This window comes from Gigantopelta aegis, chromosome 6 (genome assembly GCF_016097555.1).
Source record: "Gigantopelta aegis isolate Gae_Host chromosome 6, Gae_host_genome, whole genome shotgun sequence".
NCBI lineage: Eukaryota > Metazoa > Mollusca > Gastropoda > Neomphalida > Peltospiridae > Gigantopelta > Gigantopelta aegis.
In genome coordinates, this window is record NC_054704.1 from 68777737 (window position 1) to 68795503 (window position 17767).

The following is a 17767-nucleotide window of genomic DNA, read 5'->3' on the forward strand; positions in this document are numbered from 1 at the left end:
AAAGCTGTGCTATTGTTACCCGATGGGCAGCAGGGCAGTTGATAATATAATAGCATTTTACATAACTGTGCATTGAATGAAATGCAGAACATTTATCTATGAGTTTGTAACAATGTTTTGGTCTTGTTATTTCAAGTTCAGGACAATTAATAAGAGTGTATACGAATTTAAGGTTTTAGGCAGAAACAAAAACAGCTAATCGAGGAAGGGAAGGAAGGCACAGTTTATAGTAAGCAGCTTAGCTGTAACTTATAGTCCTTCCCATCCTCCATGGACATTGTTTTTTGTAAATAGTTATAATTTGCCGTAAGAAAGAAAGTAAAATTGTTTTGACCGCCCCCCCCCCCCCCCAAACAAAAACAAATCATCGACTATTGGATGTCAAACATTTGGTAATTCCGACATTGCCTTAGAGCGGAAACACGTTACATTTTTCAATTACTACCACGGGATCTCTTATATGCACCATACAACAGACAGGATAGCACATACCACGGCCTTTTATGTACCTGTCGTGGTGCACTGGCTAGAACGAGAAATAGCCCCTTTTTGTTTGCAGTTTAGAAAATAATCGGTTCAGATTTTGTAGTACACATCACAGTTAAAAAAAAGACGTTCTTCGATGGGATCGAAGGACTACTGAAGTATATAGCTATCAACCCATTCACCCATGTACCCCTCCCGACCAAACTGCAAATTATGAAACTCCTAAATGATATACTGGACCTTTTTAGAGCAGATTAGACATTATTTTGCTCTTCTTATAACAATATGTTAATACTATAGTGTTATTACTGCTTATATTGAAATAATTGAGGTTCAAACACGCTGCCTCCAAAACGAAGGCCTAATATTATATAACTGGCTGTTTTCCACTGGCGGGTAAAAAACAATCCATTTAGGGGGCCCCAATGACCGAAAGGATTCCGAGCAACCTATAAAATTAACTGTCGCAAAGTTTACGGGGGGGGGGGGGGGGCTTGGCGGCCCCTTAAATCCACCACTTCGGCTTCGGAAGCTTGGGAGGGGGTGACAGAGAGGCTAGAAAGTTCAGGGTATGCGTTGCCCCCACACCTCAGTTGAAAGGCGATATAAATATGAATTTGAACGAATATTTTGTTTGTTTTTGCTCCGAAAGTTCACAAGAATGTAAAACATAACTCTCCATGTTATTAGAAACTGTTTTAATACGACAAGGGTTGATTATAAACATTCTACATTATTTTAGAACAATTAAATTTTTATACGACCCCACATTTAATAAATGACTCCTCCAGTTTGCGACCCCCCCCCCCCCCCCCCCCCCTCCCCCAGCTACTGGCATCTTCAGACGCCTATCCTTTCCTCAGTAAAGAAGTTAGTTTTTGTTTAACGACACCACTAGGGAAAACTGATTAATCATCTCTGGGGCGGATCCAGGAAATATGAGGAAGGGACTAAGAAGAAAAGGGCACATGGACCTACTTACGAAAAGGACGACCCATTAAAATTTTGTAAGCCAGAAAAAGGGGGGGGGGTGGGCAAATCAGACTTGGCATTGGCTATTGGATGTCAAGCATGTGTTAATTCTGATACAAGACTACATTTTCTCATCTTATGCACTTTTTCGCAGACTATGGCCTTTGATATACTAATCATGCGGCACTTTCACTGAAGGGATTTTATCCGTCTACCCAAACCTCTCAGGCGAGTGCAATACCGACTGAGCTAAATCCCGCACCGCAGATCTTTTTTTCTTTTTCTTTGTTTTTCATCGTATATATCTTTACACCGAGAAATGTATTGAAACAGCTTTTATTCTATAAATGTTAAATTATACAAATCGACTTCTATTTTCTCTTCTTTTGTATTCGTACTGCTTCTAAAAAATCCCTAAATTCACGAGTTTCACCTAACTAATGTGTTACATCAATGACGGGGTTAGGTGGTGTGGGGGCATCTAACACAGTCTATATAGCGCTCGCCTGAGGTGCTTGTGTCGTAGGATCAAATCCCTTCAGTGGATCCATTCTCTAATATTTTTATCTCGTCCCAAACAGTGCTCCACGACTGGTATACCAAATGCCGTGGTAAGTTCTGTCACGGCCTCGGTGACGTCGTGGTTATGCCATCGGTCAACAGGCTGGTAGGTACTGGGTTCGGATCCCAGTCGAGGCATGGGATTTTTAATCCAGATACCGACTCCAAACCCTAAGTGAGTGCTCCGCAAGGCTCAATGGGTAGGTGTAAACCACTTGCACCGACCAGTGATCCATAACTGGTTCAACAAAGGCTATGGTTTGTGCTATCCTGCCTGTGGGAAGCGCAAATAAAAGATCCCTTGCTGCTAATCGGAATGTGTTGAGTGCGTCGTTAAATAAAACATTTCTTTTGGTATGTTCTGTCAAGGACCTGTCTGTGAGAAAGCTCATATAAAAGATCCTTTGTTACTATAGAAACATGTAGTCTACCTGGTTTTCTAATTACTGTGTCAGAAATAACAAATGTTTGACACCCAATAGCCGATGATTAATATTAATAAATCAGAGTGCTCTAGTGGTGTCGATAAAGAAAACAAACTTTAATTTCAATATCAATGTCTAATTGTATTATGATTGTAAAGAATAGTAATACGTACGTGACTTTCGCACCGTCTACCAAACGTCATGAAACGTGTACGTGGTTTAAGCTTACAGAGTATAGCCTTCTCTACTTCTAAAACAGCTTATTTTCACAGCTGTAAAAATTGTGAAAGTGTAAGACAAACTTGCGCGTTACCACGGAAAAATTAATAGACCACCAGCAACTAGATATAGTCTCCTCAAAAGAATATGTAGTTATGGTTTTAAATGTTTTACTAGACTGACGTTGTACGATCCTACAGATCAATACACGGCCCTGACACAAGTACCCTGAAGATCACTCAAATCACGTAACTGATTATTCCTTCACGTTTTCCGCCGTGTATGAAAGCAGTGTGTGAAATACAAGTTATACCCACCAGCAATAAAATCAGCATTAATAACGGTAATACTAATTCAGAATGCACACTCTGTAGGCCTATAATGCATAGGCGTCAGAGACGTATTCGACGCCCCTACCCTGTATTAAAAAAACAAAATCGTAATACCATGTGGGGGAGGACAGATCTGTCGGCCTGTACACTAATAAGACTCTAATAGGCGTGTGACCGGCCTCGGTGGCGTCGTGGTTAGGCAATCGGTCTACAGGCTGGTAGATACTGGGTTCGGATCCAAGTCGAGGCATGGGATTTTTAATCCAGATACCGACTCCAAACCTGAGTGAATGCTCCGCAAGGCTCGATGGATAGGTGTAAACCACTTGCACCGACCAGTGATCCATAACTGGTTCAACAAAGGCCATGGTTTGTGCTATCCTGCCTGTGGGAAACGCAAATAAAAGATCCCTTGCTACTAATCGGAAAGAGTAGCCCATGTAGTGGCGACAACGGGTTTCCTCTCAAAATCTGTATGGTCCTTAACCATATGTCTGACGCCATATACCCGTATATAAAATGTGTTGAGTGCGTCGTTAAATAAAACATTTCTTTCTTTCTTTCTTTCTAATAGGCGTGGGACGGGTGCCCAGTGATAAAGCGCTCGCTTGATGCGCGGTCGGTTTGAGATCGATCCCCGTTGGTGGGCTCATTTCTCGTTCCACCCAGTGCACCACGACTGATATATCAAAGGCCGTGATATGTGCTATCCTGTCTGTGGGATGGTGCATATAAAACGATCACTTGCTAACAATGGAAAAAATGTAGCGGTTTCCTCTCCATAATTGTCAAAATGACCATATGTTTGACATCCAATAGCCGATGATTAATAAATCAATGTATTCTAGTGGTGTCGTTAAGCAAAACAAACTTCTAATAGGTGTAGAAAAATTAAAGGGGATGGGGCTATAAATTAATTTATGACTGCATTCTTTTTATAGTTGGTAGTCCAATTCATTACTCCCCCGCCTCCTCCCACTTCCGACGCCTATGAAATGGTTCACGATAAATGACATGCTCAAGCCCGCTCGCTTGATGCGTGGTCGGTTTGGGATCGACAAACGTCGGTGGTCCCATTGGACTGTTTCTCGTTCCAGCCAGTGTACTGGTATATCAAAGGCCGTGGTATGTGCTATCCTGTCTGTAGGACGGTGCATATAAAATATCCCTTGCTAACAATGGACAAAAAATGTAGCTGGTTTGCTCTCTAAGACTATGTAAAAAATTACAAAATGTTTGACATACAATAGCTCTAGTAGTGTCGTTAAACAAAACAAACTTTTTTTTTAACCTTCCCATTTAAAAAAAAAAGAAGGAATATAATACATTCAGAAACATTTAATAAACGCTTTTCTATCAGGGTGATCAAGCCATAGGAACCGAGGAGGGCTGTTCTAGGCCTACTCTATATATAAATAAAGATAAAACTAGTGGTTGTATCCCCTCCACTACAGATTGTGCCTCTCCGCCCCCCCACCCCCACCCCCCGCCCCTTCCACTCCAGATACAATTAATGCGGGCATGCTGTACCCAGGTTAAAAGAAACTAGAGGTGGTAGTTGAAAAAAGAGAGAAAAGAATATAGTCTTCTCAAGATAGATTAAAAGGGGCATCCACAATAGATACAGGTCGGTATCAGTTAAAATCTGTTGGCAAAACCGGCCTCGGTAGCGTCGTGGTTAGGCAATCGGTCTACAGGCTGGTAGGTACTGGGTTCGGATCCCAGTAGACGCATGGGATTTTTAATCCAGATACCGACTCCAAACCCTGAATGAGTGCTCTGCACGGCTCAATGGGTAGGTTTAAACAACTTGCACTGACCAGTGTCCATAACTGGTTCAATAAAGGCCATGGTTTGTGCTATCCTGCCTGTGGGAAGCACAAATAAAAGATCCCTTGCTGCTAATCGGAAAGAGTAGCCCATGTAGTGGCGACAGCGGGTTTCCTCTCAAAATCTGTGTGGTCCTTAACCATATGTCTGACGTCATATAACCGTAAATAAAATGTGTTGAGTGCGTCGTTAAATAAAACATTTCTTTCTTTTTTTCTATTGGCAAAAACCCATGTTTCCAAAAGTACAGATAAGCTTTTTACGTTTATTGAGTATGCATAATTGGGCCTAAACAATTGCGTTTGCAGGAACATGCCGAAAAACAAATTAAGTGTAGCTTTTAATATATTTAAATTTTTACATATTGTCCAAAATAAATGGGGGATATTATAAATCAATTGTGAATAATTATTGAACGAAACCTCGAAAACGCAAGCGTTCATACAAACGCGAATCACGTGAGCACATATGGCACGTGCTAGGGATGCGACCCCTAATTTAACACTTTTTGATTGCATACATTCTGCACCCACTGTAGCAGTATCCCGTCTTGTTTTTGACACACACTAGATCTTAATCCCAGAGGCACATAGTAGTAAAAAATCGTCGTTGGACTAGTTCAGTCGGTTGAACGCTCGCTTGAGGTGCTGGTCAAAGGCCGTGGTATGTGCTTTCTTGAAGAATGGACCCCCAAATCAGATTGAACACTTGATGAGAAGCATGCCTAGCCAGACCCGTGCATGTTTAGCGAATCGCGAAGGGTTTCACCACTTACTATCCCCTGAAGGAAAAACGTCAAGTTCATCTTCCCTACCATTGGCATAAATGTTTTTTCCATTTGGCCATATCAAACTATCCAGACATGAACATTTCATGATATGTATTGTTTAATAATCCCTTGTGTTTTTCCAATAATTCCTATTAAAATATATAATGAACAATTTCCATTATTTAATATTACATTTGACTATCCCTTGCTTATTTTGAACTGTATAATATACTGACACCCCCCCCCCCCCCCCCCCCCCCCCCCAGAAGGTGGAGTCAGCTTCCCGGAAACCCACATTAAAATTTGAAAATCAATTGAAAGATTGGCTAACTTGTCAAATGCAGATGTCGATTTGCTCAAGACTTCATTCAGATTTTATGTGTTGAGTGCATTGTTAAATAAAACATTTCCTTCATTCCTTCATTCACATTCTTTATCTCATAATTCCAAATACAAAAATAAATTGCACACAAACAAACATACAAATTACAATTTTACAAACAAATAAACATTTATTTCCAAAAAGATATTAAAATAGGGCAAATGCATTTATACAATCTTTTGTAATTAAGTCATTCTAGCAAAATAAAAGGTATGCTTTAACAATTAAATATTATCAAACTATACCATCCGTTTAATACTAGAGCTTATGATCATTATAAATATATCAACAACACATAGTATATTTAAATAATTATTATTATCTCATAATAAAATGGACATAACAATTTAAATATTTTTAAAGTAAGCGCAGAATTAAAGATAAAATCTGAAAAAAGATGTTGAAGGTGAACTTTCATGAATTCCTATCCACCCATAAGGAGGACATAAATTTTCTCCATTATAATACTCTAGTGGCCTAATTAATCCACCATTAACTCAAATTGTCAAACATGATTATATTGTGTTTGGGTGTATTTCACTGTAAAGGGTGGTCCTTTGTAATGCTACATTAATATCACATATAATCTCAGTATTCACAGTAACACACAGACACGCACACACACACAGAGAGAGAGAGAGAGAGAGAGAGAGAGAGAGAGAGAGAGAGAGAGAGAGAGAGAGAGAGAGAGAGAGAGAGAGAGAGAGAGAGAGAGAGAGAGAGAGAGAGAGAGAGAGAGAGAGAGAGAGAGAGAGAGAGAGAGAGAGAGAGAGAGAGAGAGACACACACACAGACAACAGTGCAATCACAACATCAAACATTATTTAAAAACAGTTCCAGAGTTCCACATCACCATACACACCTATTAAGTAGTATAAAGTGAAAGAATAAAGAAATAGAAAGCTTATGTTTGTCAATAAAAAGGGATGATTTAAGTTTCCACAAAAGCAAATATTTTAATAATAGTCTGCTGTACATGTAGACATTTAACAATTTGGTATGTCGTTATGGAATTGATGCAATCACAGGCAATAGGGAGTATGGAGGGCCTCCTCCAGAAAGAAAATGGGTTACAATTAGTCATGCTAAGAGTAATTAATTTTGTCAAAAGGCTAACTTAAAAAAAAAAATCTGCAAAACATTTTTGGGTATGGCACCATACCCGTTTTACCCTCTGACAGAAACCCTGCTAGATGATTTCAGCCCTTTAGTCTAGACCTATTCTGCATATGTTCCTGACAAGATACATTTTAATTAAATAACTACATGTAAGCTTGCCAACATTGCCAGAATATTTTACACTATTCTGATCATCTTGCGATGGCAATTTTGTATAAGTAATAAGAAAGTAAATACATGAACCTGAAATGATAAAAATGATGTTGAAGATCAATTATGCAACAGCTTTTTGCGTCGGCACTACTGATTGCTGCCAAGAATTTTGAAGACTACTAACAACTGTTGGTTTGTGTAACACTATGACAGGATTCATGCACTCCAAAACACACCAAATTCCCAACTGTTCAAGATAAGACCTATTTAAGACCCCACATTCATAAAATTCCAGAATAATTTAGGAATATTTATTTCTGTGATATTCTCATTTAGGCAATATTCTGGCAGTGAATGAAGTCTAGGTTCAAGGGCCATAACTCTGTCAAAAATTGGTAAATTTCCATGAACGTCATACTTGATTTGAAACAACATTTCTGATCAATACATGTATCTTGAGGCATTGCAAAAACAAAGTTTGGAAAGCAAATTTTCGTATCTCAAGGGTCATAACTGGGTAAATCATCATGACATCAAATTTGATCTGTAATAGTACATGATAAAGTTATACACAAAATTTCAGCTTAATATCTTGAGGCATTGCCAAAAAAGAAGAAAGGAAAACAAATTTCAGTATCTCTCAAATTCAATAATACCTACATGTATCTTTATCAAAATGGATAAATCATAATCAAAATCAAACTTGATCTACAATAGTACACAATAAAGCTATACACAAAACTTCTGCTCAATATTTTGAGATATTTCCAAAAAGAAAGACCGTAAAGCAATTTTTCATATCTCTCATGTTCAATGGCAATAACTCTGTCACAAACGGGTAAATCGTCATGAAAATAAAACTTGATCTGTAATAGTATATGATAAAGAAATACACAAAATTTAATCTCAATATCTTGAGGCATTGTGAAAAAACCCCATCCAGAAAACTAAATGTGAGACAGACGGACAGAGAAGAAACCTATAGTCTCCTCCGGTTGGATCGGTAAGGGACTAATAAAGATGATTTATTCATAATATTGTAAACCTGATGTACCAAAATCAATGGAATTCCATTTTATGATCCATCATAATTTGTCAAAATATTTGCCGAATCTCTCCGAATCTTGACAAATATTTAATTTTAAAGTTAATGTTATAACAGTTTTGATTAGTGTCAGAGAACTCTACCAGTAACAGTATGCAGCTGAACAGATCCGTGCTTTGTCAAACTGCAAAGATATACTGTATAACAGCCTTGAATGCTTAAAACAGTTATGTTCCCATTTTAGGATTTTGGATGATAAACATTACTCCTTATCTTCATTTGTTTATTTGTATGTCATTGAAAATATGTTTTCCTAATAGCAGTCTCCTTGCTTATGTCTACTTCTCACATTCTGCTCCAGGTTTTAATGGAATTCAAAAATATTTCTCTTTAACAGGATCTCAACATATTTTAAATTACAGCCATATAAGTCCCGGACCAGATCACTGGCTATCCAGAGACCGGGCCCGGTACAGACATGCTTGAAACCTTAGTGGTATATAAGCATGTAAATAAATATTGGTAATGGTACAGCCATATAAATCATAAGAGGTCCTAACTGGGTATATAGTATGTCGAAATTGTAACTTCAGTTTATTGTATATGCCGCTTATTTGAATATATTTTTGCTGCACGAGGTACATCCAAATAAGCGGATTTGACTGTATATGCAATTTCACAGATGCAGGACAGTACACACCATGACCTTTGTTGTACCAATCGGCGGTGGACACTGGCTGAGGCAAGAAAAAACAAGAGTCCATTGATGGTGACTAATCATGCCATCCAATACTCTTCAAAATGATGAGCACTACACCACCAAGTTACATACCATCCCAGTTCTTGAGCAACAAAATAAAAAAAGAAAGAAATGTTTTATTTAACGACGCACTCAACACATTTTATTTACGGTTATATGGCGTCAGACATATGGTTAAGGACCACACAGATTTTGAGAGGAAACCCGCTGTCGCCATTACATGGGCTACTCTTCCGATTGGCAGCAAGGGATCTTTTATTTGCGCTCCCCACAGGCAGGATAGCACAAACCATGGCCTTTGTTGAACCAGTTATGGATCACTGGTCGGTGCAAGTGGTTTACACCTACCCACTGAGCCTTGCGGAGCACTCACTCAGGGTTTGGAGTCGGTATCTGGATTAAAAATCCCATGCCTCGACTGGGATCCGAACCCAGTACCTACCAGCCTGTAGACCGATGACCTGCCACGACGCCACCGAGGCCGGTCAACAAAATAAAACCATGGTACACAAACATCCAACATACACAACAATGACTGTGTTTTTGACTCCATGCTATATTTTTTTTTTTTTTTACAACATCTGTAAGAATCGCATCAAAACAAACATCACAATATGTATCACAATGACTTGAACTTGTCCCACAGATCGTCTTGCAGTGCCTTGGAATAAGATATGCTGCTCGACTTAGCCACCTTGCAGTTGTCATAGTAACCTCCAGACATTGTCTCTAGGTCTGGTGAGAGGGCCACATAAACAACAGATTCAGCACCTTCCTTGGTAGTCTGAAAAGACAACAATAGGTTTTAATGAAGCGGCAATTGTGATCAGCCTGAAAACCAAAAAATCTTCATAAAGCATATAAAGTACAGCATAAACATTCATCTGGTATTAAAACTGTTTTTAGCTTTTGTTAAAGAATAAAGAACTATTATGGCAGAGATAATTACAAGGTAATTTCAGGAGATGTAAGTCCATAGTGGTCTAAAGACCTTAATTTAGCATTCCTTTAAGGAGTGATCCAGTCAGTGAACCGATTTGGCTATTGCTCGTTCTAGCCAATGCTCCACAACTGGTGTAACAAAAGACGTGGTATGTACTATCCTGTCTGTAGGATGGTGCATATAAAAAATCCCTTGCTGCTAATTGAAAAAAATAGCCCATAAAGTGGCGACAGCAGGTTTCCTCTCTCCATATCTATGTGATCCTTAACCAATTGTTTGACGCCATATAACCATAAATAAAATGTGTTAAATGTGTCGTAAAAACTAAACATTTCCTTCCTTCCTTTAACAAAGTTCCATTATCCCGAATCATGCTACAAATACTACACAAATGTCAAAAATGTCCTTTTAATAGTAAAAACCATATATAACATGAATCACCTTAAAGAAAGACATCCGAATGACATCGATAACCCATTTTATTGACCAGTGAAGATGTTTGTACAGATCAGAGTTGATCACCCCGGGGTGTAATGCATTCACGGTCACTTTACATTTACTCTCCTTCAGTTCCTCGCTGAGCTTGTAGGTGGCCATGATGATAGCCAGTTTAGAGGCCACATAGGCAGCATGTGGGGAATATTCTCTGACTTCAGCAAAACTGAAACATCAATAATATTAAATAAATAATCATAGCTTCTAGAATTTTTATAAAATCCACAAGCCATGGAATCAATGATTTAAAACATTTACTAGCCACGATTAAAAATTCACTAGCCCTATTTTACTTTAAGTTAATACAATTGTACTAAATAACAGTAATAATCAGATATCTCACCTAAAGAGGGAGATAGAGTTTAAAAACACTAACATTGGGGGATTGGGGTGGGGGCAGGATATTCATATTTACAAAATAGACTAAACTGCAACATTTGACCATTTTATTTTCACTAGCCGTTGGGCATGTCAATAGTAGATATTTACTAGCCCAACATTAAATATCACTAGCCATGAGAGTGGGCTACCATAACCTAGAAGCCCTAATAATAAACTTTATTTACATTAGGCACATATACAATTGAAATATGCATTTATTACAAAATGTGACTAGCTAATCAATTCCATTTGTGGCACTAAGACAAGTGTCAATGTGCCATTTAATCTGGGTCTTTTCCCCCCAAGAGTCTGGTTACATAATCCTACACTACCTTTTGCTGTTTAGTTGGACATATCTACTACAAAAATGTGAAAATTTAAAAATAAAATAAAATATGTTATTTCTAACCTAAATCAGTCCTCAAACTTGGCAAATTATATATATATATTTTACTTTATTTTTGGGGGGGGGGTCGGGGGGGGGGAGGGGGGGGCATTATGACCAGAAGGCAGGGCAACAAGGCAAACTTCAACAAATGTCTTAACATAACACAACAGCACCCATTCAAATAAATAATGTTTTTGAAATAAAAAATTAATTTTCTGGACCAATGACAGATGTGCAAAAAAAGTCCTGGCCAGTTTGGCCATGAGACTGTTTATAACAAACTTTAACTTTTCAACATACTTTGGTTGTATGTCTTCATAACTGGCAGCACAGTGTGTGACAGATGACACGTTAACCACCCTGGAATACTGGTCATCCAAAGCCGACTGTTTGAGCAATGGCAGCAGTAAGCTGGTCAGAGTTAAATGGGCGAAATAGTTCACCTGGAAGTGCTCCTCTAATCCATCAGTGGTCTCACTGTATGGTACAAACATCACTCCAGCTAGAACAGCCAATAAGAAATAGGTTTACACTTCACAGCTATTGGAATTAACCAATGAGAGATAAATTTATAATTTACTATTAAACTCAGCCAACAAAATAAATTTACAATTCACATCACTCCAGCTAGAACAGCCAATGAGAAATATGTTTATAATTCACACCTATTGGAACTAACCAATGAGAGATAAATTTACAATTCACTCTATTAAACTTGGCCAATGAAGTAAATTACCAATTCACTAATAATATAAAAATAGGCAGTGATAAATAAATATTGAAATTCACTAACCAATGTGAAATAAATTGACAATTCATTTATATTAAAATTAGCTAATGAGAAATAAATTAAAAATAAATTAGTTCATTCAAATTATAATTTGTTAAAAGAAAATATCACTTAATACCTTTAGTTTCAAAAGCTATGATATCAAATTTTTATAAACAAATATTAATTACATGTGGTTGAAAATACGTTATCTTAGATTTATCTCATTTGGAAATACATTAATTATTCGCTTGATTACCGTACTCCAAATTATTATTATTTTTTTTTTTTACCATTGTTAATAAGGAGATTTAAAGGAAGATCTCGATTATGGAACTCTGTCACAAACTCCCTCACAGATGCTAATGAGGACAGATCCAGATGCATGTACTCAACTAAAGAGAAAAAATGACAAAATGTTTTACAAACATCACCAATAATTTTTCATAACGAGCTAATGTAGTACTCAAGGCTTCTACAATTTTTATAAAATCCACTAGCCATTGGATCAGTGATTTAAAGAATTCACTAGCCCTACTTTAGCTTAAGTTAATACAATTTTACTAAATAATAGTAATAATCAGATATGTTCCCTAAAGAGGGAGATAGAGCTTATAAACACTAAGATTGGGGGTTGGGGTGGGGGGCAAGATATTCATATTTACAAAATAAGACTCAACTGCAACATTTGACAAAGATAAATTCACTAGCCGTCGGGCATGGCATTAGTAGTTACTTACTAGCCCAACATTTAATATTACCAGCCATGGGAGTGGGGCTACCATAATCTAGAAGCCCTGAACTGTACTGTACAAGTTACAATTTCATTTTCAAGGCAATGTACAGCTTTGGAAAAATAATTGATTGCCAAATGGGGATCATTAGCATCCCCCCCCCCCCTCGAGGACACACCCAACTGCTGTTGTACACAAACACTAGTTATAGCTCATAAACATTTATATACATTGAACAACTTTAATTTCACTACACTATTCTGGACAACCAGCAATGGTTTACAAGTACTTCTGTCTTTAGGTTGTGACCAACACAACTATACTTGTTACGTTAATCATTATACATGTATAAAGGTCTGTTGCATGGTAGCTGATCTATTTAATGTCCAACAAAATATTTTCTGAAAACATACACAGAATAGCAGGTTATTGATGTACATATGCGTACTGGCTTCCATATTTGAAGGAGGCAGGCTGACTTTTGCCCGAATTAAATAAAAATGCGTCAATCTGGATAACCACATTTATTCATATTACATGTAGCATTACTACCAAACAGCTATATAGGGTTGCAAATGGATCACTACGCATTTTACATGGATTACAACTAATATTGTGGGTAGAATGATGGAAAGACATGGTAAAAAGGTTCCAGAACGGCTAATTTTGCCCAAATAGTTACCTCTTGCTATGGAAAGTTCACTCTTTATTCCATCAATGGCCTTCCGAGCTTCTTCTCTGGATCTGCATGCTGTTCAATAGAAAACAAGTCAAACACATGTAGTGTATAAAACTTCAGGAATAAAATATGAATGTTGAAATCATCCCTGCTGGGCCTGTGTTCCTGCAGTAGAGTACTACTCAAGAGGATCAGTTAAGTAGACTAAGTATGATTTTTGCAATGCTTGATTGATTGAAAAAACATTTTATTACACAAAGAACAAAAGAATCAGGCATAGGTTTTTCGATTTTCGAGGCCCTCTTCTATATACATAAAATATACATGATGACTATATTACATAACTACATTTAAACAGTCAAAGATAAATAGAGGAAGAAAATATAAGCAAAAGAATATGAAAAATGAAAAAAAAGAAACACAAGGAGAAAGAAATGCTTGATAGCAGCATTCACATCTGTGACGGAACATGCTCTTATCTTTTCGCCTGTGGCGATGTTAATTGTTTTAGAGGGCTGTGTGCCCCCAGGCGATATTCGCTGTCTCTCAGATTTTTTAATAAATAGATAGGATTTTAGAGATATCGGGGAGAAACATATTGGAAGGCAACCAGGGAACGTTAGTCCATTTGGACTGGTAAATATATTATTTCTGCTCTGTTGTATAACCTTGATGTGATTGATGTGACTTTAAATATTTTAATACTGTATTATACCAATATTATTTAGACAGTGTTTCCGGTAACTGACGAAGTAAATTGTAGGCTTCACTGTTCTAAAAGTATAAAGCTTAGCCGGTCATCCTAGAGGACCTAGGTAAACTGTATGTTATTGTCTTTATTGTGATAGGTACCAGTATTAATTCTGTATTACAAGGTTACTGAATGAGTAGTTAAGGGTTAATTAAAAATTAACCAAGTAGGAATAGAGTTGTAATTCCTTTATTAATTAAGTTCCCCTGGTAGCGTTTCTCAATTATCACACGTGTGTGTGTTGTATCACGGTGAAGTGATTAGAATATTGTGTAAACTAGACACCTAGTGATTAACTAATTAAGTTATTAGTTCTGGGTTGTTATTATTATTGTTAACTAATTAACTGCGGCAAATATATTTGTCAGCTTAAGGTTAATACAGATTCCAAAGTGTATTGTGTTTTGTTGTGTTTTCTAGTGAACTAAACGTGCTATATTACATATACTTTATATAAGATCTATCTCCGATTATACCTAGAGATGAGCCACTCGGGTTTAAACTGCCCGATACAGAGAGATCTAATAGATATACAGTTAGGAGAGATATTTGGATAATCGTGTTTTATTCAGTTACGGGTATTATAAGATCCCCGTGACAACATCACACATGTGTTGTACAATTTTAATGTTCTAATGACCTCTGATAATTGGAATGGTTAATATTATTATTAGGAGTGCATGATTTCTCATATTAAACAATAAAGACAAGAGGAACGTCTTATTCTCATGTACATGCTGTCCTTTTAACTGAATTATATCTGATAAGATTAGTCACTAAAATAAAGATGTTTTTGTTTTTTCATCTAGGGCTTCTAGAATTTTGTAAAAATCCACTAACCATGGGATCAATGATTTTCATCACAATCTCTAAAGCATGGAACTGGTTCAGAGCATTTTGATCCTGTCTAAAAATCCCCACAACAATAATTTACTTATTTAGTTTATTATTACATTAATTATTTCTTATCACACTACCCTCTACCATTTCATTTCTGTCCACCTCCACATCCCAGTACTTGGCTTTGTAATCATGGCAAGAGCCTGTCTTTTGTCGTCACCTGTGCCACACACCTGTCATTTACTATCAGAGCGTGTAAAAAGAATTTAGCAGAGAGATCTAGACTGTGGTGAGAGAAGCTGATGGGGAGTTGGGTGTGTGTGTTAAGTCAAGCTCCCAGGGAAAATATATTGACAAAAACAGAAAATCTGCTTGAGCAAGGGGAGGGGGGTTTGACCCCAAAACACCCCTTGCACATGCGCCTGTAGTATATGCTGGTACATTGTATTTAACAGTATTTATTCTGAATCTTTGAGATATTACAGTACAAATTGTGCTGTTAGGTTTTACAAAAAAATTAACCAAATCAAAAAAGTTTGTTTTGTTTAACGACACCACTAGAGCACATTGATTAATTAATCATCGGCTATTGAATGTCAATTTAAACATTTCGTAATTCTGACACATAGTCAAGAGGAAACCCACTACATTTTTTTCATTAGCAGCAAGAAATGTTTTATAAGCACTTTCCCACAGACAGGAAAGCACATACCACAGCCTTTGACCAGTTGTGGTGCACTGGAATGAGAAAACCCCAATCAGTTGTATGGATCCACCGAGGTGGTTTGATCCTGCGATGCAAGCACCTCAAGTAAGCAAATTTTTTAAAATTAACTAGTTAAAACTAAAAGAAAGAAAGAAAGAAATGTTTTATTTAATGACGCACTCAACACATTTTAATTACGTTTATGTGGCGTCAGACATATGGTTAAGGACCACACGGATTTTGAGAGGAAACCCGTTATCGCCACTTCATGGGCTACTCTTTCCAATTAGCAGCAAGGGATCTTTTATTTGCGCTTCCCACAGGCAGGATAGCACAAACCATGGCCTTTGTTGAACCAGTTATGGATCACTGGTCGGTGCAAGTGGTTTACACCTACCCATTGAGCCTTGCGGAGCACTCACTCAGGGTTTGGAGTCGGTATCTATATTAAAAATCCCATGCCTCGACTGGGATCCGAACCCAGTACCTGCCAGCCTGTTGTGCGATGGCCTAACCACTACGCCACCGAGGCCGGTTTAAAAGTAAAAAGCCCTACCAATGATCACGTGCATATTATTCTTAGTAGTCAAGATCCTCGTAATCTGCAGGCCGATGCCTGATGCTCCTCCTGTAACTATGGCAACCAGACCATCCTCATCAACATGAACTGAAACAGGACAGGACAAATATATAATATGATCAAAGTTGGAAACCCACAAAACAATGGAAGATAACATTAATGAAAAAAAATTACAGCCATGTATCTGTTGTTTATTTAGGTTTGTTTAATATTACATGCCTTTTAATATACCTGTAGTGTGCACAGTGCAGAATGGACATTGTGTATACATTTCCTTATATGTATAAAAATATTTTGAATATCTACTTGTCTATTCCTTATTTGTGCACTTTGTTTTTGGGAAGGTTTTCTTAATTCAACAAAAGTATTTTGACGTCAGGGTTCAATCGTAAGTAAGGTTTCTTAAAAGCAAGTCCAACGTAAATAGACCAATTCAGTTTATGAGGTAGCCCGGTTCACAGTTTTTCAGGGCTTCCAGGGCTACACACATAATCATATGTATGAATATCAACAGTTACAATATAATGACTTGTGTATGTATTGTGACATGAGTTCGACCCATACCCCCCTTTCAATGGTTAGTCAGTTAAACTTAAAGTTAGTGTAGTTTTAGGGATAGGGTTAGGGTTAGTCTTTAGAGCCTTTGACACAGGGGATGATAGAGGGATACGGGTCGAACTCTTTCCACTGAATTATAATTTTGTATTCCTTTCTAATCTTTTTTTTTTTTTGAACTTTGATCACCGACTCAGTGACTGAGATAAGCCTAATGACTCATCATCTCACGAGGCTAATGTTACGTGATGATTACTAATGATAGGCTAATCATTATATATCGTTTTCAGCCGACAGATTAAAAAATTCACCTGGCATTTTGTTATGTTTGGAAATCATTTGAAAAGCCAGTGCTACAAGACCAATGACGTATATTTTTAGCATACACCATATTCGCCAGACAAACCATAACCAAAACATAAAATAGGAAGCCATCATCATATAAGAGTAACTTCCCCTGGTAATCTATTCTGTATTTTAAATCCAGCCACCGTATAGCGGCGCTACATCTAACGTATTGGTTGTACTAGACCAAATAAAATCCCTTATTAGGTGACCATGTTAGCGTTTGTGGTTAAAAACTGTATATGCAATATATCAAACAAACTATGACCCATAAATATCAGTATTGCAACCCCTCCATCAAAATATTAACTGAAAAAAGTGGAACCTTTCATGACTCATGTTTGTATAACCTCTGATTTCGCACAAAATTGTAGTAGGCCTACTTAGTTTTACAAGGTTCCCATATAAAATTCAAGTACATGGCTACCTGGCACAGCGGTAATAGATAAAATAAAATTGCATACTTTTATTGATCAGATGAAACTAATTTTTAGACAACAAATACTGTCACATTTATCACTGGTGGTAGTATATAACTGCTCTATAAA

General features: G+C 37.3%; 1 protein-coding gene across 1 annotated transcript; it reads right to left on the reverse strand.

The window, feature by feature from the left end:
- Positions 1 to 9430: 9430 nt before the first annotated feature.
- Positions 9431 to 17316, reverse strand: LOC121376373 (dehydrogenase/reductase SDR family member on chromosome X-like). The gene is made up of 7 exons (XM_041504218.1): positions 17186 to 17316; positions 16296 to 16406; positions 13446 to 13514; positions 12323 to 12424; positions 11561 to 11762; positions 10438 to 10657; positions 9431 to 9837 (listed from the first exon to the last, which is right to left on the reverse strand). The coding sequence occupies exons 1-7, from the start codon at positions 17313 to 17315 to the stop codon at positions 9673 to 9675; spliced, it is 999 nt and encodes a 332-aa protein (XP_041360152.1). The 5' UTR covers position 17316; the 3' UTR covers positions 9431 to 9672.
- Positions 17317 to 17767: the final 451 nt, after the last annotated feature.

Excerpts from the sequence above, each read along its gene's own strand:
- LOC121376373 (XM_041504218.1), bottom strand. The coding sequence starts at position 17,315 with ATGATGATGGCTTCCTATTTTATGTTTTGGTTATGGTTTGTCTGGCGA. Across the intron at positions 16,407-17,185 it reads CAAACATAACAAAATGCCAG|TTCATGTTGATGAGGATGGT; the intron begins GTGAATTTTTTA and ends GTCCTGTTTCAG. Across the intron at positions 11,763-12,322 it reads AAATCTCCTTATTAACAATG|CTGGAGTGATGTTTGTACCA; the intron begins GTAAAAAAAAAA and ends TGGCTGTTCTAG.